Source organism: Thermobia domestica, chromosome 3, assembly GCF_964235325.1.
Source record: "Thermobia domestica chromosome 3, izTheDome1.hap1.1, whole genome shotgun sequence".
NCBI lineage: Eukaryota > Metazoa > Arthropoda > Insecta > Zygentoma > Lepismatidae > Thermobia > Thermobia domestica.
In genome coordinates, this window is record NC_137456.1 from 190,212,572 (window position 1) to 190,225,326 (window position 12,755).

A 12,755-nucleotide genomic window follows, 5' to 3' on the forward strand; every position below is an offset into this window, starting at 1 on the left:
ACGAATATCTTCCGTCCTTCTGCGTTTAGATTTATCTGAAATCTTATCAAATTCTGCTGGTGGTCGTCCAGTTGCTTTACGCTTTTCAGTCGTCTTGGTCACAGAGAAGTCTAGCTTAGCATCCAGCCATGATTCGTTTTTCGTTAAGAAATAATCTTCCCGGCCCTTCGCCTCACAAAATTTAGTCTTTAGTTTGGTACATAACACTTTAATAGTCGACTTCATGGTTTCCGGTATTTTAACAGGATGCCCACTCTTTTCACTTAGAGACTTCCAGATTCTCAACTATGACGATGATGTCGCACTTTAAATGCTGCTTTATTTCCAAAAAGATTTCTTTTCTGGAATACTGCATGGTATTAGTGTCACTAGCAGAAATTGAAAAGAAAATGAAGCTTTCAACATCATATCATAACATACAATCAATAGCATTAGAAAACGGAATAAAATATCGTGTAATTATTCACCAAAAATTTCTACTTCTGTATATCAATTTTGCAATTTACTTCATATTGGGCTCAACATTTAGAATTTTCAAATTTTGACATCATATTCGTAATCAGCAAGGTCAATTACTATACAAAACCAAGTTTCGTCCAAATTGAACACTATTAAGAATTTTCCTGCACTTTTAAATATAGATATGAAAAATTGAAATATTGCAGCCGTGTCTCCATCTGTTGTTCATTGACGGAATAGAAGCTAGTAGAAGGAGTTTGTCGTTTTATCTTGAAGTTAATATAGCCTAGCTTAGAAAAAAAAGGGTAACTGAGTGGAACTCCGTGGAACTTTTAACTTATCTCTTGCTTTCAACTAAATTATATGATTTTTTAAAATTATTTTTCAATATAATTCTTAATTCAAATAACAATGGTTTATACATCATATAACAAGTAACTATGTATTTATAATTCAGTACGTACCTTGCTGAACACCCTCCATTTTCAATATTTGGAATCAGTGTTGACTGCAAACTTGTATCCACGTTTGAACATGCACTTTATTGTTCGTGGATATATCCTAACGCGCCACTAATAAACGAACTCCACATTTGATCTGCTGCGTCCCTTCAACAAACAACAGCTGACCGATCCCATTGCCGGATTTCAGTAGTGCCAACAATACTCTAGCCAACCCAAAAGATAAAAATCACTAAATCGAACCTTTAATTTTTGGACTTTTGTCCACGTTTTCGACATTTCGTCCCACTGTGCGTCCTCCACACCCCTTCAAAACATTTTTGTAGTCCATGTTTTAAAAAATATTTTTTCCGATTACTATTACTTTTGTTTGTTTTCATATATGGAGAAGATTTTTAGAAATATAGAGCAGAGTATTGTGTGTGTCGATTACTTCGCTCATCACCGACAACGATATTGTCGGCGCCGTGTGCAAAGTACGCCGACACCGACACCGATATTATCGGGGCTTCCGCCTATTTTGCCGGTATCGTGTGCAAACACGCTTACGGTATATGCGAACTTTTTCGCGGATGACGATACCATTTTATTCGATCACCAGCCATTTTACCAGCAGCACCATCATCCTGTCGCTATAGAACTTCTGTAGTTTCTGGCCAAAATATTGTGACACGTACTTTTTACACACCTCTTTTGAAACTAACTTAATACCATTCAGGAAGTTTTGTAGAGACCTAAACAAATGAATGTTGAGGTGTCACGTCCGGGTTATACGATAATGCACTGAAGTGGAGTTGGGTTTGAGTTAACGTCACGTTCAGCAAGGAAGCTATATGAGACGTGGACCTATTGATTAACTTGGAATCCGAACCACATTAGCTCCCGCCGGGAATCGAACCCGGTCTCCCACGTCAAAGGCGCGTACGCTAACCGCTTAGCCACGAAGGAGCTGATAATGCACTGAAGTCACCCAGTTAAGTTTAGTCAATTTCCAATAGGTTGTTAATTGTTCTCTCACTATAGTATGCGGCATACTCTGTATTACCAGCTCCGACCGCTTCTTTTGAATTGCTTAATGTACTCGTGCTAACTTTCCACAACACAGGCCAGAACATATCTTCTGCCCAGCGGTAGCATCTCGTGATGAATGATACCCTTCCAACCAACCGCACAACATAGCCTTCCTGGGGGTCAGTGTGGACTTTGCCACAGACTATAGAGCATCGACTGCAATTTTTCTTGCACATTGTTGTAGGTTATACACTTAAAATCACTCGCTTTACAAATAAATCGAATCTGTCACATTTCAGTACATATTTGCACATTGAAAGTTTAGCGAGTACATGCTTTTACGTCAGATCATGTGACTGAAACGCCCTTTTTTTCGTTTTAGCCAGCTTTCTGCAAATTATTTAGAACTGTTTGGTGATGGATGATTAGGTCATTGACGACATCATGACTGCTTCCTCTCGGCCCCACTCCGACTTTCGCCAGAATATCATCCACTCTTGCTTTGATTGCATGGCAGAAGCATCTTGGACATTGAAATCTCTACAACGAAAGTGACGGAACAATTTTTGGATGTTGCTTTTGATAACGTATCTTCCCATAACCAGTACATATTTCTTTTTGAGTACGCGCAGCATTTGCACCTTTACTGAAATAAAATTTTAAAACGTAGCGCAATTTTGCGGAAAGTTCACTCATCTTCACAGCGCAATAATCTGATTATAAGAATTACAACAGTGTTCATATCTAAGCTCTGATCGTTCCGACTCATATACTCTGAGATCAACTACATCTCAGACGCAGAAAGTTCACTATTTTTTAGACTATCTGATAGTGATTTTCCATTTACACTAGACATACTTCAGCAAATGTGTTTGTTCCATAGCTTATGAAAAGACTGGAAGTCCAAGAAAGTGAAGGCAGGCGAGTACAAACAGAGAGTCAGCTCTCCGAAACCGAAGTCAAGTATCATAGTAAAAGAAAATACGGTATTTTCTAATGTGTAATTTGTGACCGAGTCTTCTTTAAAGGACTATTATTAGGCAGTAATCTGTTCATTTTTATGTTATCTTTTTTCTTATTACTTTAACCAAAGGCATCCGCTCTGCATGCACATAATCCTTGTTATTACATGGATCTCTCATAGTGATGTAATAGACATAATGTGTAACTTTTGGTACCCATACTGAACAACTTAATGCGTTTTCATTTCATACTTGAGTTGAGTTGATTTTGATTTTAACGTCCGTTCCAGCAGCGAGGCTATAGGAGACAGGACCTCAGTCGTTTTTTCAGAAAAAATGTTCCGGGGGTGTACATTTAGTATTTCGGGAAGGCACTGCTGGTACTTTTCTATTTATTATTATAATGTAGACGTATTAGTTTGGTCTCCTCCGGGGGGCACTCTCAGAGCTCCGGGGGCAGTGCCCCCCAAAAAAAACAGGTCTGGAAGAAACACTGCAGGACCTACTGATTAACATGGAATCCGAACCACATGAGATCCGGTTCAATTATAATCATTATATGTTTGCAATATATTGTTAAAGTGCACATATCTTTTTTTTCTTTTTTCTTTATAATATAGACCTAACCGAAGGTATTTCTCCTTTCCATCTAGAAAATGTTAGTGCATTAGTTTGTATTTTGTTTGGAACAGCATGAAGGTACTTCAACAAAGTTCGTACCAAAAGTTAATTCCATTATATATTTCATGCTTGGATATTCGAAATGTTTTGGTCACACCGTAAATAAAGTGTTTTTTAAATACTTCTTTTATTTGTATCAAAATTAAAATAACTAAAATTCTCTTTTAATTTAAATTCTACTTTCCTTCATTTTCTCCAGAGCTCTTTCGTAGAGTTTTTTCGTAATTTTCAAGCCGCCTCTATCAAAATACACTCACCAGTAACGCCAAATACTCCTCCAACAGCGTTCTGACTTCTATAGAATTCATATTTTGTCCATTCAAATGAATTTGAAGACTGCGGAATAAATTATAATCACATGGGGAATGTCCAGCTAACATGGTGAGTGAGACAACTTTTTTCTTTCAAACTTCTCCAGCTTTTTGTAAGGTAATTTTCGCTGTATGTGGCTAAGCGTTGTCCTGATGAAAGAACACCTCTTGGTCTTGAAACAAGAAATGGTCGTTTTTCATCTGGTGCAGACTTAATCCGTTCAAACTCGCCGTAGATATCCTATGTTAGGTTTGGTTTTAACCTTCGAATTGGACCAAACCTTTCATATCTCACCGCGGTGATTTTAGCAGACGTTTGCCCGCAGACAATACTCAAAATCACAGGGTTGCCAGTACAAACAGATATAAATTATCAAAATAACTAAACAAGAAAATCCGCCATTATAACCACAAACTCCAAACATATAGCGATTAATATCGACTAAGAGGAACACTAAGAAATGAAATATTATTGAAATAAATTACATAAGAGGGAACCTCAAAACTTTCTTCATTTCAGAATATCTCGAAACTTCACGACATTACACTAATTTACACCCCACCGATTTAAATAAAGTCCATATTTTTACAAAGGGGAAGGTCGTTTCTACAACATATAATAATATAAAAAGGGGAAATAATATTTAAATGCTTAATATACGAGGTGAGTTCTAAAGTTCTTTTGAATTACAGATATCTGCTAACTTGATACCATAATATTTTACACCCCGCCGATCTAAATAAACTGTTTATCATTACAAAGGGGAAGGTCCTTCCTACAACATCCGCTACAACAGCGGGCAAACGTCTGCTAAAATCACCGCGGTTCATATCTCACCAAACAGACAACATTTCGCAAGGATAAAGACGTTCTGTCGTTGTTTCTACTTTCCTTACCCACAGTCTACAGCGGCTGATATTTCTATGGGGAACCAACTTCTCATCACCAGTCATTAGGTCTGTTCGTTCCAAAAAGGATCATTCCTTTTACATGACACCAAAAAACAACACGTTCGTTTTCTGCTCGGAAGATTTGTGAGGAGCTCACTGACAAACTGGTGAATTTTCTAACGGTGCACAGGTGTTGCTAAATGGTTCAATTACCAGACCCAGGCTTCTTGGCATTTTCCTCAACAATTGCGATGGGATTTTATTCCATCAGCGTTTTAGGATGTTCTTGTCGAGCTTTATAGACTGAGTCTTCCAGTTAGGAACCACTGTTGACACTGGCTTACGCTTATTGTCGAATCACCATACACTGCATGAATATTCTCGCACTTCACGTTGTATTGTTGCCTTTATTGAACTCATAAAGCAAAATACACAGCTTTGTCACCTGTATTCATCTTCGAAGAAATAATTGTTCGAATTGAATTGTACTCTTCACAACCTGCACTCATGATGAATAACGTACACAGGTGCTTTTATATCAAGTTACTGCACGTAGTTAATCCCTTCCCCTCCGACTATTACCTTATGCATTTGAACAAGGAGCCTTATTTACGAGATGGTCCAATATGCATAAAATTGGTATTTTATAATCAAGTTACGCAGCATAATAAAACTATTAAACACAGTTTCACTTCTATTAACAAAAATGAGACTTTATATTAAATTACCACATATTAAAAGTCTTATCTCTTAGCTTATTGGATAAAGAAGATAATTTAAATTTATTAGAATGTATAAATTACTGATAAGAAAACACCTAAACTAGCTCAATAAAAAATATATAGATACCTCCGACATAAGAGTGTGACGGATATTTTAAAATATAGGTTCATGTCCCTTCTTACGTCCTGATTCCTGTCGCTTACACCAACAAATTAACTTCCCAATTGTATATCTACTTCTTGCTCCTAATAAAACTTACATTGTTTTCGCTTGCTCCCAAGTATCTCCCCACACATAGACTCCATGCCTTCGAACTAAAACTGCAGACGTTGCTGGATATTCCTCAATAACTTCAGCCATTCGATCTTTCAAATCTGCTTCCAATGGTGTGTTTTCTATGATGGGAACAACTAGCTCTTCATCATAATAATAGTTCCTTCTTAATTGTTGGTTTCTAATACCCTGAGGGAAAAAAAAAAAACAACAAAATTAATCTGTTGCTTATGATTTAAATATATAGCCATGAACTCATTGTATCCGTTTCTCTCAGAGCTCAATACTTCTGTAGTGAAACCTAATCCAAGGAATGTATCTAGATGTGAATGACGGAATATTTACATTTTTACAGGAACGAAAATTACGACCTAATAAATTAAATCTGTACGAGAATGCGAAAATATGACATATCACTTTCCGGGGATTTTCGATTTTTTTACTACGATAGTTTGACACACTGACATCTATATGCTGAAGAAGTTCAAAATGGCTTACTTAAAAATTACTATTTAGAAGCATATATAATTTCATTTTCAGCACTAAATTGACAGTATTTTAAAACTCCTATAATTTAGAAACACCCTGTGGATATATTTCGAATCTACTCAACGAGATTTAACTGCTGGTTTCGCTATTAATTCGCAACATATGTTCATTGTAATATGCCTTTTATTTAATTTTTAAATTTTTCAAAATGAATTTAGTATATTAGGAATTCAAATTCTACCGTAGATGAACATACATAGGAAAATTCTTATATGATAATTGTAGAAGTATTCAATACGTAAGAATTTTATGCTTTAAAGGGCTGACAAAGAAAAAAAAGAAAAAAAAAAAAGCGATATTAGAAAACGAGGTTTCAAAACCAAATCTCACACGAACATCTTCTAGGGGAACTTCCCAATGCAATAATAAACAAAAACATATATTTCATGACCCTCTTTACTAAAAATTTAAGGTATAGAAAGCAGAAGTTGGACTGTTACGGGGGCAGTTCCAGAGAGGCTGTTAAATGGAGTGTTAGCTCAGAACTTTATTTTGGAAAGTGGTGGTGCCATTCTAAGCATTGTCGTATTCAGTTTGAAAAATCTGTGAAAATGGCTATATGAGCAGGACTAACTTCTAGGCAACATATGCTTCGTGACTGTACAGGATGATATTAAGTTTAAAATTACTCATTATCTCAGAATTTTGATATAACATTTCCCTGCCTGCCTAACCGGTCTGTATGTCTGACAGATGTTTGTTTTGAGTTTGATCGTTTCTTGCAATAAAATGATTACTGGGTTAAGGGTTTTGTTTTTCTTTCTTGATTATACATTCGAATCGAAACAAATATATTTTATTTATTTATTTATTTAATTATGATCACAAAATCAAATTCTTTTAATGGTACATAAATCAAGTACAATCAGGTAGCTCCCCTGGAGCAAATGGTTGCAATCAGATTTGCAGATATTATGACCTATCAATACATTCATCACCAATTATTTTTTCTGCTTTAGTAGTAAGCATCCAATGGGATTTTGCTTCTTATTTTAAGATAATATGTAACCACTCTACTGCATCACAAAAAATTTTATCCTCGACTATATAAGACAACTTAGGAAAAATTTTATTTTAATAGATTTTAATTTCTTTTTATGCTCAAAAGATCTAAGTTAATGCATTTCTTTTTTGGGAATAATATTAAAACTCTTTCTATGTGTTGGTGAACACTGATGAAAATTCAAGTCCCTTTAGTTCATTGTAGCCAACAAAACGAAGCACTGTAATCTTATTTCTTCAGTACACCAGATGTAGTAAAGGCAGATAGACGCCAGACAGCAATATTGCTGATTAAAAATTATTTGAACTGCATCAGTGTCATCTAGAAACTTTTAGTGATTTTTTAAAAACATTTCCATATAGTGAGTTATCAAGATTTTAACATATATGAGAAATGTGGCCAGTAATTGTCACCAGAAACGCAATTCTTCGATGAGGAAATTAAAATTGCTAGGGATGAATATTTTACTTGGAGACTATTTTACGTATGTTCTAGGTACGGAGTACTACACGGTTACACTCACTACTAAAATAAACTATTGTCAACCCTTCAGGACTTTCTCGGTTGGAAAAACAACGCATCAGTCACTCTAAGAAACTATTTTCTTTGTGGGCAGTGCGTGTTCATAACTCAAATAAGCCACCTCGACTAGTTGTTCTTTCCTATTTAATAGTAATTAAATGTGCTACGAAAGCCTCATTGTACGATTGAGTTACAGTATAACGTTCAATCATTTTTTTCAAATACTGTAAATCCGTAACATCATGAGTTGAAGAAGTGAAAAATATCTCGAGTAATATACATTGTGCGAGACTTGTCATCTACAACAGCATCAAACGTCTATGTCTACACTATCACAAAAAAAATGTGTTCCTGCTAGTGTTTTTGAGGCCTAAAAGAAAGGAAAATTTTGGTTTCCTTCTGGAAGACTAAAAACACTATTTTAGTTTCTTCTTCTTCTTCTTCTCATTATTATTATTATTATTATTATTATTATTATTATTATTATTATTATTATTATTATCCATAAATTATATTCAAGATAGTTTTTATTATGCTTAATCAAGAACTACTGCCCGAGACCAAACGCTATACTTTTGTGCATAACTATAAAGGCAACCAAGAAAGTTCTGTCCCTTTTCGTGGAGGTCTGTGTTGAATTGGACCTCACACTGTGAGTTGAATGCGAGTGGAGATAAGGCGAACGTCAGTTGTTGGTGTGGGTATATCCAACATACTACCTGGTTGTGGCAATTCAGACACACCGTGAACTTGCGTAAAGACAGAGGGAACATGGAACATCCACAGAGCGTCATAAGAGCATGTATGCTGAACGAGTTCAAATGGAGGTCAAACGCCGCTGTAGCGGGACAGAAGATATGCCAGGCCTTTGGTGAGGGTGTCGTGACTACGCGGACAGTGCAACGATGGTTTAACAAGTTTAAGGACGATGACGAAACACCCGAAAACACCACGTACCAGAAGACATGTACCGGTACAAAGAGGAACTGGGACTACAATTCAGTGTGTGGAGAAACTATTCGGCAGCACATCCATCAACTTGGGAAGCACTATAAGTTGGGTCGATGGGTCTCACATGTTTTGACTCCGGGCCAGAAGGCAACGCGGCAGTCGCCTGTGTTTATTTACTGTTTCGGAGCCATTTCTGGACAGGGCGTTGACATGTGATAAAAAGTGTGTCGTATACGAAGCTCCACGGCGCCGTCATCATTGGTTAGCATCCCATGAACCGATTTCAAAACAGCAGAAACCTTCACTGTACCAGAAGGAGGTCCTTCTGTGTGTTTGGTGCATCGTGCATCGGGAATTGCTACCAGCTGGTCAGAGTATCAATGCAACTGTGTACTGTCAGCAGTTGAGCTGTGCTCCACAAAAACTCAAAACTCTGGAGCCACCACTTCTGAATTGCAAATGGGTCCTCGTTTACAGGACAACGCTAAGTCCCACGTGGCTAGGATGACTCAGGACACCATTTTCCGCCTTGGATGGGAAACAATATTGCAACCACTATATTCCTCGGGTGCACCGTCCGATTATCACCTGTTCCATTCTTTGAACAATCACCTTAGAGGACGCCAGTTCAAATCCCTAGTAAAAGTCCAAAATGCACCTGATACTTTCTTCGTTTCACGGCCCACCAAATTCTACCGCGATGGATTGCATGGCCTTCCAGAACGTTTTCAGAAGGTCGTCGATGCTGATGGGGACTATTTTTCATCTTCCAGGTTAGGTGACATATCGATGTTCGAAGGTGGTGGGTGAAAAAGCAACAAAACTTTTCTTAGTTACCTTTATATTTAAATTTAAGACCTTATATATAGAACCTATCTACACAAGATTGATTTTCTTTGAAATTTCACTTAATTTCTTTATGGTTTCTTGACAAAAATATTTATTTATTATTCGTAACTAAAAGAAAAAAAAACAATTATTTTATTACACTGAGTAGAAATAAAAGAGAGCGAATGAAATCCAAATTGAATAAAAGCATTGTTTCTCACCAAATTTTCCATCCTCTATGTCTTTTAAAACACTTGTTAAAGCATATAAAATATACTGTACTTACAAATCAGTTTAGTACCTTTGTTTTATGGCTGTATTTGTAGCACCTTGTTAAAACGTTTGTCTTCAAACTGTCAAATATAAAACGCAGTAAATTGTGTAATCTGCTGTCACAAAAAAGTATCCTATTTTTCGATCGGTATAAGGAAGAGATACTATACTATTTTTCGATCGGTATGGAAAAACAATATTTCTCCATGCTATTTTACCATAAATTATAAATTGTCAATAAGCTTTGTTACTTTTAAATGAATGAAGCGAGATAATTGTACTATGATGTTTTAAAAGCTGGTCATTTGGGGGGGCAGGAAACCATTTGGGGGGGCCTGGCCCCGATGCCCCCCCCTTGGCTACACTTCTGGCAACAGTACACAATAGTACAGGGCAGGAACACGTACCTGTAACATCTTAGAGTCCCTGCCATCTTGTGGATTCTTGGGGAGACTCCGGATACCATGGAATGCGTAGTTTGTAATGTACTATTGCCTACAGTTGCAATTGACAAACACTTTTGGAGCGACATTTTTTTCTTTTTTTCTCGTGCTATATCTTTATGGTGGTGTGTGTGTTTACCCATCTCCCTACACGTAATGTTTACATATGAACCAAACTTCCATTTGCATATTTCAGAATTTTTTAATTCTTTACTATTTTCGAGAAAAAAAAAAATGTTGCCATGACTTTTGCATTGGCCCTCGTATAAGGTATCTCAAAAGTCCCCTTGTTATTATCAGAGTTCCAACAAAATGTAAGAGGGAAAACCGTCTCCAAATATGTTGTTTTCAATCTGAAGTGAAGGATTTTTTTTTTTTTTAATCGGACGAGCTGTTTGGACTGTACATTCTTTATGCGCCCAATGTTAAATGAAAATGGTACGTTGTCATTTACGTGGACAAACAACATAAGTGAATGAAGTTACTGTCTGAAACGGGGTCCGAGCATCGACACGTTAACGCATTCCTAGAACAAAAGTTTGTCCAAAAAGAAATCACAATGAGTTGGGACCAAACTCAGACACTCTCCGGCGCAGGGAGATGTTTCAACTTCGAGGGGAAAGGAAAGAAGTATAGCTGGAAAGAACACTGAACTTGCTGACACCTATGTTCAGAAAGCAGACATTTGGGAACCTGTATCGCAAATATTTTCCTCATGTACAGCAACAGAGTTGTGTGTTTAGCAGTCATCAGAGGATGTTGTGACCTCTTATACGAAATTATAATAGTTCCTATAATACCAAAGGTTTTCGATTCTGCAATACCATGTTATGGATGACATCAAAGTTCTCTGGATCAGTATTCTTGAAAAAGCATCAGAGCGAAGTTGATTATCAATGAACATCTACTTTTCGAAATCTGCAACTCAATTTCATACAGTAGCATTAGAAGTTGCACGGTTTCTAAACGACTGACACATATCAAGATGGATTTTATGCATCCATATCCTTCTTGTAGAGGTACTAAATAACAGCTTGGTTTTTCGACAGCTGTTCCTTGGTTTGGTCATGCCCATTCACAGGATCATTCCGTCAATTTGTGGCGTTTGAGGGAAAAGCAAATTGTAGGGCCGATGCTGTAGATGAGAATTCTCTATCAATAATGAATCATTTTTTGTCATAGCTTCAACTATCCATATCAATTACAGTGATATTTCCCTAAATATTAAACAAAAAGGGACTATAATAATAACATCCACTCCAGAACATTACAATATGTGAAAAAGCATTTGCCACTTTTTACATGGCATCAGATCAATTCGAATAAAAACAAAAGGGATATATGTGGATATATATGGACAAAAGGGATATATATGTCCTACATTGTAGGAATAGGTTCTATTTTCGCTGTTATCTTTGTAGAGAAAGCGGAAGTTTCAGAAATGTATATAATTTCCGGTTTCAATTCTAATCCTCTTTCATCAGAAACTGTAATAAACAGATAGAATTCTTTCATATCGATTCAGTGTATGAAGAACAGGTTCCATCTTCGACCTGTTTGACTAACAATAGTACATCAGAAATCAACGTTTGACGCGAACCTTCCACGTGGGCCAAGTACCATCTACTCAGTGTCAATGGTTCGTCTTCCAACATACCAGATTTTAAAGAAACTGTAGGTGGCTTCCGAATAGGTGTAGACTTTCTTTTTCTCGGGGAAAGAAACATATTGAGCTGACGTATATGCTGGCTAAGTTTCGGGCCGGCGACAAAGGGAGGATTGGGATGCGCTTTGTTCGCTGAAGACCACCACTAATAGAAGCATGTGGGGTCTTGTAGGGTTCGCTGGTCGATAATACTGGAGTCGGAATTTCTGAACTTCGTCGGGAACAAGATCAGTGTGAGTGGAAACGTCAGATATTTGGGTTGCTAACGAGAAGTAGCTACAACAGTAGGCGATTGGACGAACTTTTTGATACCTTCTCATATAATTAAATTTATACCAATAGATTTGTTATTTACTGTAAAGATTGGATATTTAATATTGTACTTTTCAATCGATACAAGTTTATAATTTCTTTTTTTTTCTTTTTTTTTTTTTTTTTTGCAAATAATATAAACGCTTCTTTGTTTAAAATTACAGTTTTCCTTCGCAATAAGCTTTCTGATTAGATCATTTTTATAAGTACTTACTTCACGCACTCTTATAGTGACATTATTTAATGCCGATGATATACTTTATTTGTATTTTACTTTGTGGTGGACAAACACCGTGTGCGTGGGTTTTCTCGGGGTTCTCCCGTTTCCTCCCACTTCCTTCATTCCACCATTTCATTCATTACTCATCATCACCGTCTCCTTTAGCCTAACCGGCATAACCGTCAGACGTAAAACTCAAAGATTTCATTTCATTTC

At 36.6% G+C, this 12,755-nt stretch overlaps 1 protein-coding gene across 1 annotated transcript in view; it reads right to left on the minus strand.

The window, feature by feature from the left end:
* Positions 1–12,755, minus strand: part of LOC145680909 (putative methylthioribulose-1-phosphate dehydratase) — a 615,106-nt gene that overhangs the window by 151,928 nt on the left and 450,423 nt on the right. The window contains exon 5 of the mRNA XM_081752071.1: positions 5,759–5,961. Coding sequence (XP_081608197.1) covers positions 5,759–5,961 — 203 coding nt within the window. The remainder of the gene's footprint in view (positions 1–5,758; positions 5,962–12,755) is intronic.